The following is a 17,168-nucleotide window of genomic DNA, read 5'->3' on the forward strand; positions in this document are numbered from 1 at the left end:
TTAAGCGCTGAGTGGCACTTAAGCCATGACACACGCTCCTCCTCCAAGGCCTTCCCAGAAATATATTATGTGGAACAGATAATAAAAGAAAATCAGAGATCACTTTAGCTAAAAAAGGAAAAACAGAAACTTTCAGGAATACTGAGGAACAAAGGCAGTTTTCTCTTGACAATGGTCTGGAGAAGCAGGGTGTTTGCTGAACAGGGTTTTCTTCCAAGAAAATATACAGCAGACTCGTGCACATGGGAAAATAGGAATTGTAACGCACTGTTAAGAACAGTGTGGAGCTCTCTATATAATTCTACTTGTAGCAGATTGTGGAAGAGAAATCCTTAAAAAACATAACATTATCACCACATGAAAATTTATACTTGCATCCACTTACAAACCTATATTCTACACTTTATTCAAGATATATTTTTAGCTTGGTGGCATGAAAAAATAATAACGAAGCCATCAGCTTAGAGTTTGGTTACACCATTCCAGTTATAAAACACAACAAACAAAGCTACTATAGAACATAGTTATGGCCCTCAAAAGTTTGGTGTATGTACAGCGAAAGCTATATAATATATACATATCTTGTGCATCTTTTCCCCATCCCTCCTACAAAGAGCTTAAGGCAGAAAGTGCACATTGTTCTCCTTCATTACAACAACCCTGTGTGGTAGGCGAGGAGAAAATGCAGCAGGCCCGAAGTCTCCCAGCAAGCATCAAGGATGAATTGGAATTTGAATCTGGGTCTCCCAAACCCTAGTCCAACATATAAAATCACTGCACCACTATTCAGGTCCATTTGGGAAAACTTTAATGTTGGGTTTTTAGAAAGTTTGATGAATTTTATTCATTACAACTGTTAATCTTATAACCTGAACAAATAAAATAAAATAAGTACTGTGTTAATAAGCTTGCCCGGAGAGGAAATCTAACGCCTTTAATAGACTCTTAAGGTTATGTTATTTACTAGGTGATGCTCTTTACCTCCAAGCCATAATTTTTTTTAACAGCTCAAGGAACTGCACAGGGGAGAAACTTAGCAGAGAACAGAATTGCAGACCTCTTCTTATTGATCTACCAACCTGTTTAATTTCATGTTCTGGAAGAGCTGAAAACTGTAGATCTATATCCTGCAGGTTCCCAGCCCTTGAAGAGCATAGCATACAACCTGAACAAATCCAAAATGTCTCAAAACTGCCTCCAAGAGACTGCATGTGTGTGTTCACATTGATCATACTGCATTGTCAGGTTTCTTACCCACCCCCACAAAATCCTTAGTCTGAACCAGTTTTTCTGGTTATTTCATTTCAGATTCAACTGACACTTAAAAAAAACACAGTTCAGGTGTTGTTTCATTTGGAAAACAATAAACTCTTAGCCCGATTTATTCTCCAACCCAGTTATTGCTTTTCACTCCTACAGTGACACACTCTAGTAAATGTGTTAGTTTGCTTTGGCTAAACAAATGAGCTACAAGCAACACTACAACTAATAAGCTGCCCTTTAAGATGTCACAAGACACCTGTTACTTCAACTCATACTGTTTTTCAGTATGCTATTTATTTAAGTCCAGTTTACAGAAAATCAGCATTGATGTTTCTGATAAGCACCAGGAATAAACTTGCAGTTGATTATTCAGAGAATTAAGATCATATTTAGGAGGATGTGTGCGTAATACTATTTTATTGCCATTGTAAGAGAAAATGACTACATTAAAGATCGAATTTCATCTTAATAATGAATGCTAGCTTTTATTAAATTGGAAATTTCCTCATACTTTCTTCAGGATCTTCGCAATAACGTATCTACTCTGGAGTTCTTACTAATAAACTGAATAATCTATGAATCTGTTAAAAATAAATGATAAATTAACTACAAGTGGAAGAATGTCTCAATGGTATAGTGTGTCCTTTGCATGCAGCAGGTCATGGGTTCCATTCCAAACATCTCCAGTTAAAAGGATCAGGCAATAGGTGACATGGAAGACCTCAACCTAAAACTCTGCAAAGCCACCATCAGAGGATACAAATGCTATACTTCACCTTTCTCCCAAGGAGGCATCAAAAGCAGTTGACATTCTCCTCTTCTCCATTTCACAACAACCATGTATGCTTCGCTATTCCATCTGATGAACCCCTCGGTGGACAGTTGTGGGGAGGCTGGAGGATTTTTCTTTTCTACCATCTTGTGATTGTGGTTTTATAGTTTTGGGGTTTTAATGGGGGTTTATGGGGGTACTACTATGTAATCCACCTTGAGTCCAAGGAGGAAGGAGGACTATAAATTAAACAAACAAATAAATAAGGCTGAGAGTGTAAGCTTGTGTGTCAGAATGGGGATCTGAACCTATTCAGACCTTTTAACCACCACACCATGCTTGATAGACCACTAGTCTGCTTCTATATGTCAGCTTTATGTGTTCAACCAACTAATCATTAGTTGGTTGACATGCCAGATCTGAAGATTCAACTACATGTTTTACAGTTGTGATTTTGAAAAAGAATGGGCTCTTGAATGAACTGTGATCCTCAGGTGTTCTTCTGTTTGTAAGAGCCATGTGTGCTGTCATCACTCCTAAAGACCACACAAATATCAAAGGATACTTGCAAAAAGTTTCCATCACCACAGGCAGGTCCACGCTGAGAAAACTGTGACGAGGTATGAAACTGCTGAGGCTCACTTGAACAAAACAAAATATTGTAAACTCTTTATAAAAGAGAAACAGGGTTTGACAACATGTAACACAGTTCCTTTATAATGAGCATATACAGTAAGGTCATCTTCTCTGTTAACGCTCTCTTCGTCTGTATAGTCATAATGGTCTCTGCATTGTGAGAATAAGACCACTAAACACATGATGTGCTTGTTGCCGCTTCATAACTGAGCATCTGTACTCTTTGAGAAGAGACCGCACAACAAAGAGTTTTATTCAAGGACCTATAGAAATTGTGAAAGGAGAAGGGACACCAAACTAACAGGGGCTTTTCCTTCCAATTCCAAGAGCTCTTCCCCTTATGACTATATAACCCTAAGCCTTCCCCTAACTCTTTCTGCCTTGTTTAAGGTAGAGTGTAGATAACTATATAGATAAGTATAAAATAAGAATTCGTTCCACCAAGTCTGAAATAAATGTGCTGATAGAATTAGGTCCCTGTCCCTTTAAAATAACAGAACTAGAAATATGGATAGGAAGCTATACAGCTTCTAAAGCTGGTATTTTTAAAGAGACATGTTATTGTACTCCTGAAATGGTGGATATTTATTCTATACTCCAGCATGTGTGTACCCAAGCACAAAAAGTCAAGTGAGAATCTATCCTTGTCCTTGTTCTTTATTAATACCCACTTCATTGCCACTGCTGGAGAAGAGAGATGATAGAATATGTGGGTTGCAAGTGAGCATTAGGATTTTGTGCTGATGTTAAGTATCAGGGCCAAGATTTTGGGTCAAACAACTGCCAGGGAAAAAATGGGGGGGGTTAAATGCTTCTTGCTATAGGATGTGATCTGAACAGCACCACCCCACTTCCAACAGTTGCTCTGGCTTTTATTTAAAGGTCATGTGAAAACCCTTTCCTGGTTCTCCCACCAGATCAAATCTGGCTTTCAGGACCAAATTAGATGTGTTCCAAGTTTGTCCGTACCTAAAGAGGAAATATTTCTGTTAAAAACAAAGAACACAAGAAAGCAGAACGAAACAATGCTCAACCTCACCATGCTTTGTTATTCAGCACTTCTTTTCAACTGAGCTCTTAGATCAGTAGCAAGCCAGGTCAGAAGAAAAATGCTGAAAATAACTTTTTGTGGAAAGGTGAGAAAAGGAAGTGCAGGATTTTGCTCCTCTTGCCCAGGCATACATCTTTTAAAACTAAACACCTTCTCCCAACTTTAGACATGGGTATACATGTATCCTCCTATCACATCTAGTTTGAAAAGCAACCTAGTAAGATAATGGGGCCCTGGAGAAGCAGCTGAAGTAAGGGGCCTGACAACAAGCATACCAAGGCGATCCCATTACCAGAATCATTTTTGGGTCAATTTCTTCCCCCAATTCAAACAAACCTGTATACTGTAGATGGAGTGGGTGCCCTACAAAGAGCATATCAATCTGAGGTGGATGTTTCACCCGGATGAGTCTAGTCTGATTTTCCAAAGAAGGAGTCACACACAAGCTTGGAACAAAATCCTTCTGACAATCCATATTAGTACGACAGAGTTGACTGGCCTCAATAGTTTTCCGAGCTGGCAGACAGGTATACTAGAAATGGAATTATAAATAAATACTGAGCTATGCTGAGAATCTCCACTAGCACACACTGCAAAAGCAGAAACCTGCACTTTGTCAAGTTAGCTGGACAATGGGCAAGGCCAGTCATTCTAGTGTTAATGTGCACATAGTTTCACATTTGCTGCCAATTGGCTCCAAATCACAGTCTCATAGATAAATGCAGACTCAACTGCTGTTAATCTTGAAGAGAAAGCCCACACTATGCAATCCATCCTTGCTCTTTTTACCACTCAAACCTGGTTCTACTGACACATTTCACTCTATTCAACAAGGCAAATTTATGGGGGTCATTGAAGCAATCTCCGTATTCAGCGACCAAAACTGAGAGTTTTGATCTGTGTATACTGCTAACAGCAGCTAAGAGTCAAACTACTTACTAGGTTTGGTAACAAGTCAGTCCAGGGTTTCCTAGATCAGGCTTGGGCCTTCCCTGCAGCCACATTGCAGCTGTGGGGAGTGTCATTTTAAGGGTCCCCATCCATCTCAGGACCATGACTTAGGAAGGAAAAATCAGAGAAAGAAATCAGCCCCATGGGGCAAAGAATTCTGGGGCTGTTTTGGTTCAGGCAAATGGTTTGGCACAGGAAGAGAGGCAAGAGACCCTGTTCTCCCAGCACAGCTGTGCAGAAAAAGCAAGCCACAGAACCTTGTTACAAAGCCTCACATATAGTCTGGTCCTAATCTAACTTAATTATTTCAATTTCACAGATTGCACTACAATACTACTTGTGTTTACCACTAGGTTAATATTTCATGCATGTTCCTGATATCTGAAAATGTTTTAAGTCAGCAATTCTAATTTTTTTCATTGAAGAATGTTTCAATGGGAAAAAAGGGAAGAAATGCTAACTTAAAACATTTCTGGGGTTTCTTAAAGTGGCAGAATTGTGCAGAATACAGTTGGGAAGCACAGCTGTGTACACGCCCACACGGGGCCTCTCCCCTTCCTGCCCCCTCTAGGCCCATCATTGGCCATTTTGGAAGGGGTGGGTGGGCCAATATGACTATATATAGTTATATCACCCAATAAATGTTTAACAAAATGTTTTATATATTTTAAAAAATATATATTAAAAAACACTTAACTCCCACCCATTCAGGAAAATCTCCCAGGGCTACCAAGAAACCCCAGGGTTTCACAAAACCCTGGTTGAGTGAACTTGTACTATAAACTAAACATGTTTGCAATGCACAAATCCATATCCACAAGTCACTTACCAGGTGGCTCTGCAAATTATTACTGTATGAAAAGCAGACATCAGTGAGGCTATTGTTGCTACAGCATTCAACTGTTCCATCAAGCCTCTTAAAACCTAAAGGAGAAATGCAACTCATTAATCACAACTTGCTGGATTTCTTTTCCTGAAGTTCCTAATAAGTCCCTAGGGACAGCTCAACAGAACTGAACTGTTGTTGGTGTAAGAATATAACTAGATTGGAGTCATCTTTGACATCATCTTGGAATATAGTCTTCAAATAACAAAACCATAATCAGCAATAATGTCCACCCTGAGAAAAACAATACCTCTAGATGGGAAGCTTAGCTGTTGCAGAACTGTTGCCTTTATGCAATAGCCAGTTTGTGGCTTCCGAGAAATCTCTCCCAGGCAAGAATTCCAGTCCTCCACACCAAAAACTGAACAATCCTGCAGAGCAGTGACGAGATCACCTACAAATAGGCCTCTGGGTCCATTAGCAGGAGAGTCCTCAAAAGAAGAAAATAAACAGCCAAGAAGGTAGTACGTTAAGAATCCAATCATCAATATTTTCTGAATGTCTCTCCTGACATCATTCTTTCTGAATGTGCGCGGAGATGTATAATGCCGTTAGCAATTTATTTACCTCATTTATACCTCATCATGTTCACCCAATGGGGGCCCAAAACAAAGCAGCTTACATCATTCTCCTATCCTCCTCCAGAAGTCTGTGACTGGAGCCCAAGGTCACCTGGCAACCTTCCATGGCAGAATGGGGTTTCCAAACTGGCTCTCCCAGATCCTAGCACGTTCTAATCACTGTACCATACTGGCTCTTTCTTTAATATTCAGAAAGGAGAAAATAAACCAATGGAATGTCACCGTCCTTATATGAAACTTGGAAGTGACACAGTCCTAACTCTTACAGAAAACAGTAAAACTAGCATTGGATATCCAACTAGGGTTGCCAGGTGCCACTGTGCTGTCAGCAGGAGACTGGTGCACTCTGCAGGAGTCCCACACACACAGTTACCTGAACCCAGACGAATGTCTCGCATGCTGATGTCACCTGAAAGTGATGACAGTATGCAACAAATATCAGAGGCGTTGCTCTGGCTGTTTGCAAAAACTGTATGGTAAAAAAAACCACAGCCTCAAACCAGAGCTTTGCCCAAAACTCAGAGTGCCCCCCCCCCCCCCGATGTCTCTGGCAGGCTGACATAACTTTCAGGTGACTCCACGTCAGGATGTTCTTCCTGGGAGGGGAAGGGAGTAGGGGTGGGAGTGGAAGAGGAGGTCCAAGTGATTTATAGCTGATAAAATAGCAAGAAAAACTAAAAGGTTTCGTAAAATATGGAGCTTGCCATAATTATTTGTCTTAGCAAAATGCTTCATGTGTTAATTTTAGGGCAATCGGGTTTCTGAGAAAGGCCATGGTACCTGCCTTGCAGAACAAGCACATCAAGATACCAAAGCTTAACAAAAATAAAATATTTTAAATGAAACATTGACTTCCTTCAATTACTAATGAAAATGATGACACTAGGTGGAAATATGTACTGGGAAGGGTTAAAGAAGAACTTCACTTCTTTGGCCCTTAGCTCTAATTATGAACGAACATTTCAACTTCTGATTCATCATCCCATGATCCTTGAAAAAATTAATGTTATGATTCAACTAAAACTGGTGGTTTTGGAGGAAAGACAATATTTTCAAAATATCTCAATTTCTTGGTTTGTCCAAGAATATGTGGCACAGTGCGTGCACGTTTGTCAATATGAACTTTCTCCAGTTCTATTTATATAGTGTATCTAAGAAAAGGCACCATAAGATCCTTCTGAAAGCAAAAAAACAAACAAACACAATTCTACAATAAAAAGCAGAAATAGCTTTAATGTTTGCAAATTTATTTTTAAAGTTATTTGTGCAACACCTATCACCAAAAAGCTTATAAAAGTTCTCCAAACAAAATGATTTATATATTTAAAAAGAAATCTAATCCACATACTCAACAAAAACAGATCTGATATAAACCCAGTGCCTTCCCCAAATATAGCCAACCTCACAAAATATCAAAATGAAATTGACTTAAATATTAACCAAAAGGTCCTTGAAAGAAAAAGTTGGGTTAGCCCCCCACGCCCAAGAGATATCAAAAAGATGAAGAATGTTGCAGGGCCTCAGGCAGACTATTCCAGAAGGCAGAAGCCAGTGAGGATTAGTTAAAGAGGATTCTAGAGTATTTCCTATCAAATACTTCTACTGCTTCCTAGAAACAAGTTTTTCTTTGTTTTTAACATCTTAATCCAATTTAGATTTTACTAGCAATGTTGACTTAGATGTAAAACCCCCAATGGAAGTCTTAGAAATATTGGAATTAACTAGATACAGCCACCAAGAAAAATCCCCTGAATAAGATGTAAGTGTAGCCTCGGTTTTACAACTCTTTTAACGATTTCCTACTATACTAATCTGGATCCACATTTAGCTGAGAGATTCCGTTTTCCAACTACCTGCACTGAGGCTAGAGTAAGAAGAAACAACAGCTAGCACCCTGAGATTGTGAGTGAACTAAAAACTCATTAAGAATCCACTATGAAGCCTGAATCCTCTTATGTTCATATATCCATACGGATTGGAGGATTATTCAATATAAGCAGATTTCTTCAGAAAAAAAACTACACAATACTCAATTTCAGTTAACACCATTCTTTTTTTTTGTTTTAGCCAGCATATTAAAAAAACAAACATACCTCATAATCTACTGTATGATGATTGTACCACAAGAAACTACAGAAGATTCACCCTACTCATGAACACAAAGTTAACAAGGAGAGAGCACTGGTCTGTGGTTAAAAAAAAAAAAAAAAGACTGTTTTCTTGCTAATAATGAGCCATAGCTTGTTCAGAAGGTGGCTATCCCACACTAGCACAGCGAAACAGAAATGTATGAAGAGCTGGTTTTTATACTCCACTTTCAAGGAGTCTCAAAGAAGCTAACAATCACCTTCCTTTCCTTTCCCCCAATAGACAAATTGGGGGGTAGATGAAGCTGAGAGAGTGTCAGGAGAACGGTGACTAGCCTAAGGCTTCATGTGGAGAAGTGGGGAATCAATCTTGGTTCTCCAGATTAGAGTCTGCCACTCTTAACCATTAGACCTTGCTGCCTTCTGCTCTCCATAACTGTCCTGAATCAAAATAGGTAGTTTGGGTCTATAGGCCTGTACACCTGTGATTTTTCTTAGTTTTACCACTATTGTTGTTATGACCAGTGATAATACCAATGATATATATATTATAATAATGTGACAAGTTTATTGTAATATTTTTTAGAACTCTGTTTTTTAGTTTGTACAATTTTAAAAAAATCATAGTTACTCCATAAGTTCAGGGAAAGGTCCAAAGAAACACTATACACTTTAATCTGGTGGAACTAGATAGGATCTGTCCTGACTCAGAAACTAAGAAGCTCAGAATACCTTACAGATGGAAGAGAAGTGGAAAACAAATGAAGCCCAGATCCAGAGACACATTCTTGTAGTGTCACAGCATCTGCGGTGTGGGTGAGAGATAGGATTGAGAAAATTTCTTTCTGGTAGAAGTTCTTTACACTTGTTAGAGAATCCCCTGATCTTTGGGATGAGAGTTTTATAGGAAAAGGAGGAGTTGGAAGGTTACCATTAGAAAAAGGAATACCTAAAAGCTTGTCATGCACATGCAGAGTACCACATGTGGGACTTTGGTTTCCAGCAATACCAAAATAAAGAATGCCTACTACCAGAATTAAATTCATTGCTACTGGTACAATGAGTGATAATTTAATTAGGTTCTCGTTATAGTATCATGCCCCTCCTAACTGGCAAGGTAATTTGGCCAATTTAACAGCTAGCATTTGCCAGTCCCTGAGTTCCAAGTCTAGTGTCTCCCAGGCAGCCTTCCAGGATTTTCAATCCAGAACTGACAGCAGCTTCACAAGCTAGATTTCCTAGACAGAACTAGGAGAATGGCTTAAATGGGGAAGAGCCTCACAGAATAGAATGGGAGTGAGAAGAGAGAGTGTGCAAAGTCTGACTCTTCAGGTCAACAGTTGCTCTCATCTCTCCTTGGTCTTACCTCTGTGACTTCAGTAACTAGTGCCCCTGCACCAGTGTAATAGAATGGGAAAAGGAGCGCTGGCAGTACGAAAAGGACCACAAGACTTGCAACGCCAAGCACAAAGTTATGCCAGACTCCTACAAATACAGAAACATAAAATAAAATATTGGCCATCTGCACAACCTATGGAAACAGACAAAACAGAATCTTATTTAATATAAGGCTAGCTTGTCAAGTCACTACAATAACCTTAAGACAAATCACTATTACACTATTACTGACAGGCATTGCTACAACTCTACATTAGAGTATTTCCCTGAAAATGTGGAGCAGTTCTCAGTAAAGAATATACTGAGCAGAGTTCATGAATGAATAAACAGAGCAATCAATGAGAATTAGTCCAATTGACAACCTAAAAGGCACCACCATGAAACAAATAAGTGATGAATTTTGGGTGAAAGAAAGAAAACATTTGAATGACTACTGAACAGAATGATCTCTATTACCTTCAGAAAAGAATAATATGATGCACAACATGCCAGCAGAAATACATGTTCAAGCACTGAACTAATAGTAAAGATTAAGAATATAGATGTCATCATTTTGTTACTCCAGCAACCTTTTCCATACACAGAACCAGTTTATGTGGTATAGTAGAGCACAGATCAGGACCTGGGAGATCCAGCTTCAAATCTCCACGCTCCCAAGAAGCACATTGTATTGCCTTGGGCAATGGAGACAAGGATTAGCACATTCTAATGCTCTGTGACGTAACGTAAGTGAAGTGCTCTGAACACTCAGAAAGCACCATTATTTAATACTGATTTCAGGAACTTCCTTTTTAATAAGTATGATGAACGTGGAGCATCACTTGGGATCTACATAGCTACTGTTTTTCTTAATTACTTCTTTGGCAAGTAAACATTTGCAAGAATATGTCCACAATGCCATCTCCTGAGAGACACAAAAGTACTTTTTTCGCCTGGACGTACATGCTGCGTGATATCAATGCAGAACAACTCCAGAATTACATAGCACATCTCTTAATTTCCTAGAAAATCTTGTTCTTTTTGAATGTCTAATCCTATGTCATATGTCTACTACTGACTAACTGCAGAAGCCAAAACTAAATACATTTTGTGCCATTAATGTGTATATCAGTTGTCTGTACTGAGATGTTCCTGAGGATTCGAGTTACCATGAATTTTTTTTTTACAAATATCCCATATGTAATTGTCTAGCTAAGGATTTTCTACATTTAAATCACTAGTTTGATTTTTTAAAATTTCTCTTTGGAGTAACTTCAATCACATCTGGCTTAAACACAAAAAAATCCAACCAGAATGATAATCCTTCTCATTGATAAGTACAATATTCACAAGGACACAAATTAAATGGGTAACTAGGTGTCATCATGCAACATACGTGACTAGACATTTCTCTGACAACTCCATTCCCCCCAAATCTGTTCTTTTACAGAAACCAGATTGGCCTGTCCAGTGATCACTGTTACATGAGGTGCAGGCCGCACCATCTTTGCCCTTCTTCATGACAGTTCGAAGACCAGAGCTAAAGGCCTTTAGCAGATGACATCCTAAATGATGACAATGCAACTTCTCTGTCCTTCCAGAGATAATGACCATGTTTAGGATGTCACCGGCATTATGCTACATGGTTAAAGTGCTCTTTAATTCTTATGTCAGGTCCCTGAAGAAAACAGCTGGATTCAGAGACATCAATATGAAATGCAGTTCTAGATTTCTCTAACAAAGCCTTGAGTTGTGGAGAAGGTTGTAAATTTTTAAGTTGTGCAGAAAGGGGTGTGTGTGGAGAGATGGCTGCCAGCTGTTTCAGAGCCAGGCTGTAGGTACTTACAGAGCTAGTCTGTTGGCAAGAGCCAACGTGTTCCTGGCCCTTAGCCCATGAGCCTCAGCATGTGCCCTGGATACCAATCCTTTTGTTTTATTCTGTTTATTTAAACAAAATTGGCATTCCTTTGGGAACTGCTTTGTGTGCCCATTTGGGGAAAAAGCAGGATAAGAAAAGCTCAAAGTAAATAAATAAATGGCTAGTGCAAAACAAGCTGACAGTCAAAGAAAGTTATCCGTGACACTTGATTGTAAGGCTGAGCGTCTGCAGCATAATGACTAGTTCAACCTGGATGGGATAAAACTGTTCTTTAGCGATCAGGCAAAGAATCAGGGATGCTACTGAACCCATCTTTATTTTAGAGATGCAGGCTAGTGCTGCTCTTAAGGGTGCCTTTTATGCATGAGAACGTAAGCACAGTTCTCAGGCCTTTCTTAGTCAGCAAATCTTGCCATAGTTAAACTAATGTAGCATACTTTATTTGTGTTATTTATTTGGGCATTTCTATGCCACTTTTCTCCTAAGGGCCTCAAAGTGACTTCAAAAGTACCCAAACTGAATAATGCAATTTATATAATCAAAAGCAGACACAAATACATCCTGGGCAGGTTCTGCTCTGTGGCTATCATAAGCCCCTAGGCTACGACGAGCCATGGGCTAAAGCCAAGAACTCATCCCACTGGCCATGACTAGAAGAAGAAGAGTTGGTTCTTATATGCCGCTTTTCCCTACCCGAAGGAGGCTCAAAGCGGCTTACAGTCGCCTTCCCTTTCCTCTCCTCACAACAGACACCCTGTGGGGTGGGTGAGGCTGAGAGAGCCCTGATATCACTGCTCGGTCAGAACAGTTTTATTAGTGCCGTGGTGAGCCCAAGGTCACCTAGCTGGTTGCATGTGGGGGAGTGCAGAATCGAACCCGGCATGCCAGATTAGGAGTCCGCACTCCTAACCACCACACCAAACTGGCTCTCTAGCCCTTATATCTGTAGTCAGAAAGGATACAAAACGGGAGTGAAATGGGTGGCTGGCAAGGAGTTTCAGCAACAATTGCTCTTCATGCTTGCCCCCTAGAGCTAATTCTGCGCAAAAAAAAAAAAAAAAAGCAAGCACGACACCTGTATTGAAGCAACTCACTGGTTGCCTATGTTTTTCCATGAGCAATTTAAGATCTTTTTCCTGTAGAGCCCTTCACAATCCTGGATCAGTGCATCTTTCTCTACATAATTATGTCTGATTAACTGATGCTTGCAGTCCCTTCATCACTGAAGGATAAGAGATGCTATTGCCCGAATCTGCTCTATCTATTTTATAGAATGGACTGGCACAGGAGTTGAGGATACCTCCTCCATGTTCATTTTATACAGGAGGTACAAATGAGGACAAGTCTTATTTCTTGGGCTTTTTAGGGAAAATAATACAGTAATGTTGGCATCCAAATACGAGTGATAATGATTGTTCCCACATGAGCACAGGCAGCAATCTGGAGCCATATGAGGTCTTAAACTGCCCATTGCCCATTTGAAGATTACAGCAGTTCTAGTCTGCTCAGGATGTGAAATGCTCCACTCAGTGGGGGGGTGGGATTAGAGGGAACAGAAGACTTTTTACTATCAGATGTGGTCTGAAACAATATATTCATAAACATTAAACATTAAATGCTCTAATATAACAATCTGAACTTATTTACCTGCACAAAATATTCTTAGCTGCTGGATTGGAGAAATAAGTTGCAAGTGCGTGGTGAAGAGATCAACGAATGCCCCAGGATAAACAATAAATATAAATATCCCGAAACCATTAAATCGAACTTGTTCTCTAAAACAAAAAGAATTTTTAAAAAATACTTTAATATAAAGCAATACATATAATTTAAACAGAAACTTGAATGTATTTGCATATTGCAAACAACTTTTTGTCAGAGGCTGTGTATTAGGGTAAAATAACAGACATCCCTTCTGCATTTACAGCTGTGTTTAAGGGGGGAATAATTTGCTTACATCCTGCTGGTAGTTGAAGCAGATATTAAAGACACAGGTTCATAAGATTTGCTTCCAAGTGATACAGAGCCCACTTTCAAACTCCAGCCAAAATCCACACTACGACAGCTGGAGTGCAAAGAAGCTTCCTCTTGCTCTCTCTCATACAGAGCCTAAGGAAATGCTGGCTTAGGTTCTACTTCCAGTTTAAAGAAACCCTGAAATCTAGATTGCAGCACACACCTCCATCATGTGAGCATGGTCTGAGAGAACACTGAGATCCAAACAAAATGAGGACAAGAAATAAAGATTAAGGGAAATGTATAAATCTTAAATAGGTAAAATAATATTAAGGGTACACCCAGTACAAAAAGTCACTCAAGAATTATAAATGTAATACAAGTTAGCTGACTTAGGCGGGACACCAAAGAAATAGAGAGAAAATTAAAGCAAGAAGAAAAACACTTCCAATTTGTGGTATTCCAAATGGGAGTCCAGTCCCAAGACCAAGACCCAAGCATTCCCTACCCCCTACTACAGTATTTATGTGGTGTGGAGCTTGCAGAAGCATATGCACTGGAGCATGCAAGGAGAGGGTTCAGAGCACACTTTGAGAGCAGATACAGGCACCTGTTGCTGTACAAGCAGCAGACCATCAAAACAAAATATTATTCTCTGTCTAGCCATGAAAAAGAGGGGACAGAGCTAGCTGGGGGTTCCATTGTATAATCTGATTGGACAAAAGGGAAGAAGGGATGGACTGAGGTCCTGAGAACATTTCCATATAAGAAGATAATAAAGAAGTTGTTTCCAGTGGGCTGGAAGTATATTTGGAGGCACACACACATATCTTTTCCCAGTCTTGAGGATCATGCATCTTGGACCATAATGAAAGAGCATCTGGACTAGGGGGCATCTCACTAGGTTAAGTAAGATCTTCCAGCTAGGCGCTCACCCACTCTTTTATCCATATATTTGCTGTTTACACATGCTTCTACGAGCATAGTTTTAGAGTTAAACACTAAGAAAGTTTTTTTCCCTTTCAACATGGTGCTAATTACTTTTCCAGCTTATGAACCATGACCTTACATTGTTATGTGCAGCACAATTATCTACCAACAAAGCTATTCGTAAGTTAATGAAAATCTAGTTTCTGTTTACATTCGATGTCTACAGTGACAAATTGCTATTTCGAAAGCTACTGTTAGAAGCAACAGAGACGGTTCTCGCAGGACTGAAGGGTTCAGCATAACTCCAAGCAAGCCTTTGACTGTGTGCATGAGGGAAAGAGACTGACAATGGACCTAGTTCTTACTCCTAAAGAAGGTGGAAGAAACGTCCTGCAGGAGAGCCAGGGAGAGTTTGGGCAGGGGAAAGAGGGAGGTGTGAAGAACGAATGGAGGAACTTGACAGAGGCAAAAGGGAAGGCAGAAAAAATAGTGGGCTACTGGGGGATGACATTCTGAACAAAGCCTGAAAACAACCTTCTCCCACCAGCTTGTGGGACCAAGATGGCAGAAGGCTAATGGAGAAAGCACCCACTGCTCAGACTCACAATAGGTGCAGAAAAGTAAAAAGGGACACACAATACTCAGTCACCCTTCTACTTTGGAGAAAATGTATTTTTAAGATACCCAAGACAATACTTCACTAAAGTTTCCTAAAATGTGCCTTCTGAGGAAAACTGCTTTCAGGGTTGATAGGAAAACGAAGGAATGAAGATTTGCTGCTTCACCACACACACACTCTAGGGGTTCATTTGTTGGTTTATTTTAAAGTTGTATGTGTGTAAATACAAGCTAAAAATCCCACCACAAAATTGTGCATTTTTCTGAACTCATGGTTTAGACTGAGAATAAATTAGAAATTTCCATCAATTCTCCCTTCCTACTGCAACCCTGCAGTAGGATGGCTACTGTGATCCCATTGGATCTCAGATGCTAAGCAGGATTAGTCATGGTTATTACTTGGATGGAAGACTACCAAAGAAGTTCAGGGTCACAGCACAGAGGGAAGCAATGGTAAGTGCTTGCCAGGCATTTTTTGCCTTCTCCAGGCATGACAACTAGCATTTTACCTGTCGGCACACAGCCACTGTGATCCATGCAGAAAGGTCAGCTCCAGTTTAACTTACTCTCTATGCAGGGCTGCCCTTGAAGTTATTCTAAAAATATCAACTAGTCCAGAATGTGGCAGCGTGGTTCATTACTTGGAACCAATATATGACCTGTACTCTCCTAGTTGCACTGGCTCCAGGTTGAAGATCAAGTTCAAGGCCTTGGTTTTGACCTTTAAAACCCTAAACAGTCTGGGATCATCATATCTGCAGGACCACCCCTCCCACTGTGCCCCCCAAAGAGCTCTAAGATCAAGTGAACAAACTTTGCTCAGGATCCCCAGCCACAAATAAATTTAATTGGCCTCAACCAGAACAAGGGCTTTTTCAGCCTAGTGAAACAGTTGAGGCCCTGGAATAACATCTAAACATTTTTCTGGCCTCCCTACCCAAGCTTACTTAACCTACATCTTGGGGATTACATCTTGCCATTGTCCCCTGACCTGTTTCTTTTTAAGGATGTGGCACTGGAGAAATCAACTTTTAATTTTTAACTCAATTAAATCTTAAATTTTGAAAATCTTAAATCTGTATGTTTTTTAATGTTGTAAACCACCCTGATCCTCTGGGGAAGGGTGGACTAGAAGTGCAATGATAACAATAATAATAAACCACCTCTGAATGACTTTTGCCTTGAAATTCCCATGGGGTTACTGTACGTCAGTTGTGACTTGATGGCCCTTTCCTCCTCCTCCACCACCACCAGGAGCAGCATTTTGGGATGATCAGTGGGAAGAGGAAGGCAGGAGAGAACCATTTCACTGATGGAGAATTTAGCCTGGCTGCCATTTTGTACCAACTACTCCCACAGCAGACTTCTGCAAGGTTTGCTCCAGGGCCATTGGGAAGGCAAGTGTTTCTAATTAGCAGTGCTCTGAAAACGTACTTGCAGGGGGTAAAAGAAGCAAAAGGCAGAATGCATTAAGACTGCACACTGGGAAAACACACAAAGTATCTCAGAATCCTAGTCTGAAAATAGCTAGTATGAATTACAAGTACTCATTGTAGCAACTGATGCAGCTAGTTTATAATTGTGTGACTATTTAATTTCCCCTTCTCACCCCTTGCTAAAATTCATATTTTCAGAAGTCACCTCTCCATATGAACCCACAGGCTGACACGTTCATGTGTAACCAAACCCTTTGGTACATAAATCATTCTTGACATGTGGCAAGAAAGGAGCGGATTGCATTACCGAATAGCTGCCACCCCATGGCCAACTTCATGTATGACACCGCTGATGAGAATTGCTGTGAAGAAGTAGGACAACTGACTGATGGGAAGATTCACGCCAGGCACCTGTTTCCAAAGACAGAGCGACAAAGGAAGATGCAGGGGCACAAGTACTGCAGAAGCAAGGCCCCTATGAAAGAGAAGCTGTTTTGCAAATAACAGTATTCTGATATGGACCTCATTTCCAAGTACAGAATGCATATATGCCATGTACCTTTCACAGGGCTATATACACAACGAGCCAGAGGTAGGAGGGCTTCCCATTGAGATCTGCAGATTTCCAGGAATGCTTGGGCCATATCTTTAAAAATAATATTCTGACAAAAGAATCGGATGTTTTTTTGTAAAGGCCAAAAAAAGGTAGTTCTATGCCATTTGCTACCTTGCAGCATTGGGACTA

The 17,168-nt window shown here is 40.0% G+C and overlaps 1 protein-coding gene across 2 annotated transcripts in view; it reads right to left on the reverse strand.

The window, feature by feature from the left end:
* Positions 1-17,168, reverse strand: part of MBTPS2 (membrane bound transcription factor peptidase, site 2) — a 33,688-nt gene that overhangs the window by 9,995 nt on the left and 6,525 nt on the right. Inside the window, exons 4-10 of one of the 2 annotated variants that reach the window (XR_013232002.1) lie at positions 16,731-16,834; positions 13,131-13,258; positions 9,594-9,712; positions 5,810-5,990; positions 5,503-5,597; positions 4,059-4,254; positions 2,601-3,640 (exon numbers count right to left, since the gene is read on the reverse strand). Coding sequence is in view for 1 of the 2 variants with exons in the window: in XM_077343044.1 (XP_077199159.1) it covers positions 2,601-2,676; positions 4,059-4,254; positions 5,503-5,597; positions 5,810-5,990; positions 9,594-9,712; positions 13,131-13,258; positions 16,731-16,834 (899 nt within the window). In the remaining variant the exon portion in view is untranslated. The remainder of the gene's footprint in view (positions 1-2,600; positions 3,641-4,058; positions 4,255-5,502; positions 5,598-5,809; positions 5,991-9,593; positions 9,713-13,130; positions 13,259-16,730; positions 16,835-17,168) is intronic. The other variant, XM_077343044.1, reaches the window with a different exon arrangement.

This window comes from Paroedura picta, chromosome 6 (genome assembly GCF_049243985.1).
Source record: "Paroedura picta isolate Pp20150507F chromosome 6, Ppicta_v3.0, whole genome shotgun sequence".
NCBI lineage: Eukaryota > Metazoa > Chordata > Lepidosauria > Squamata > Gekkonidae > Paroedura > Paroedura picta.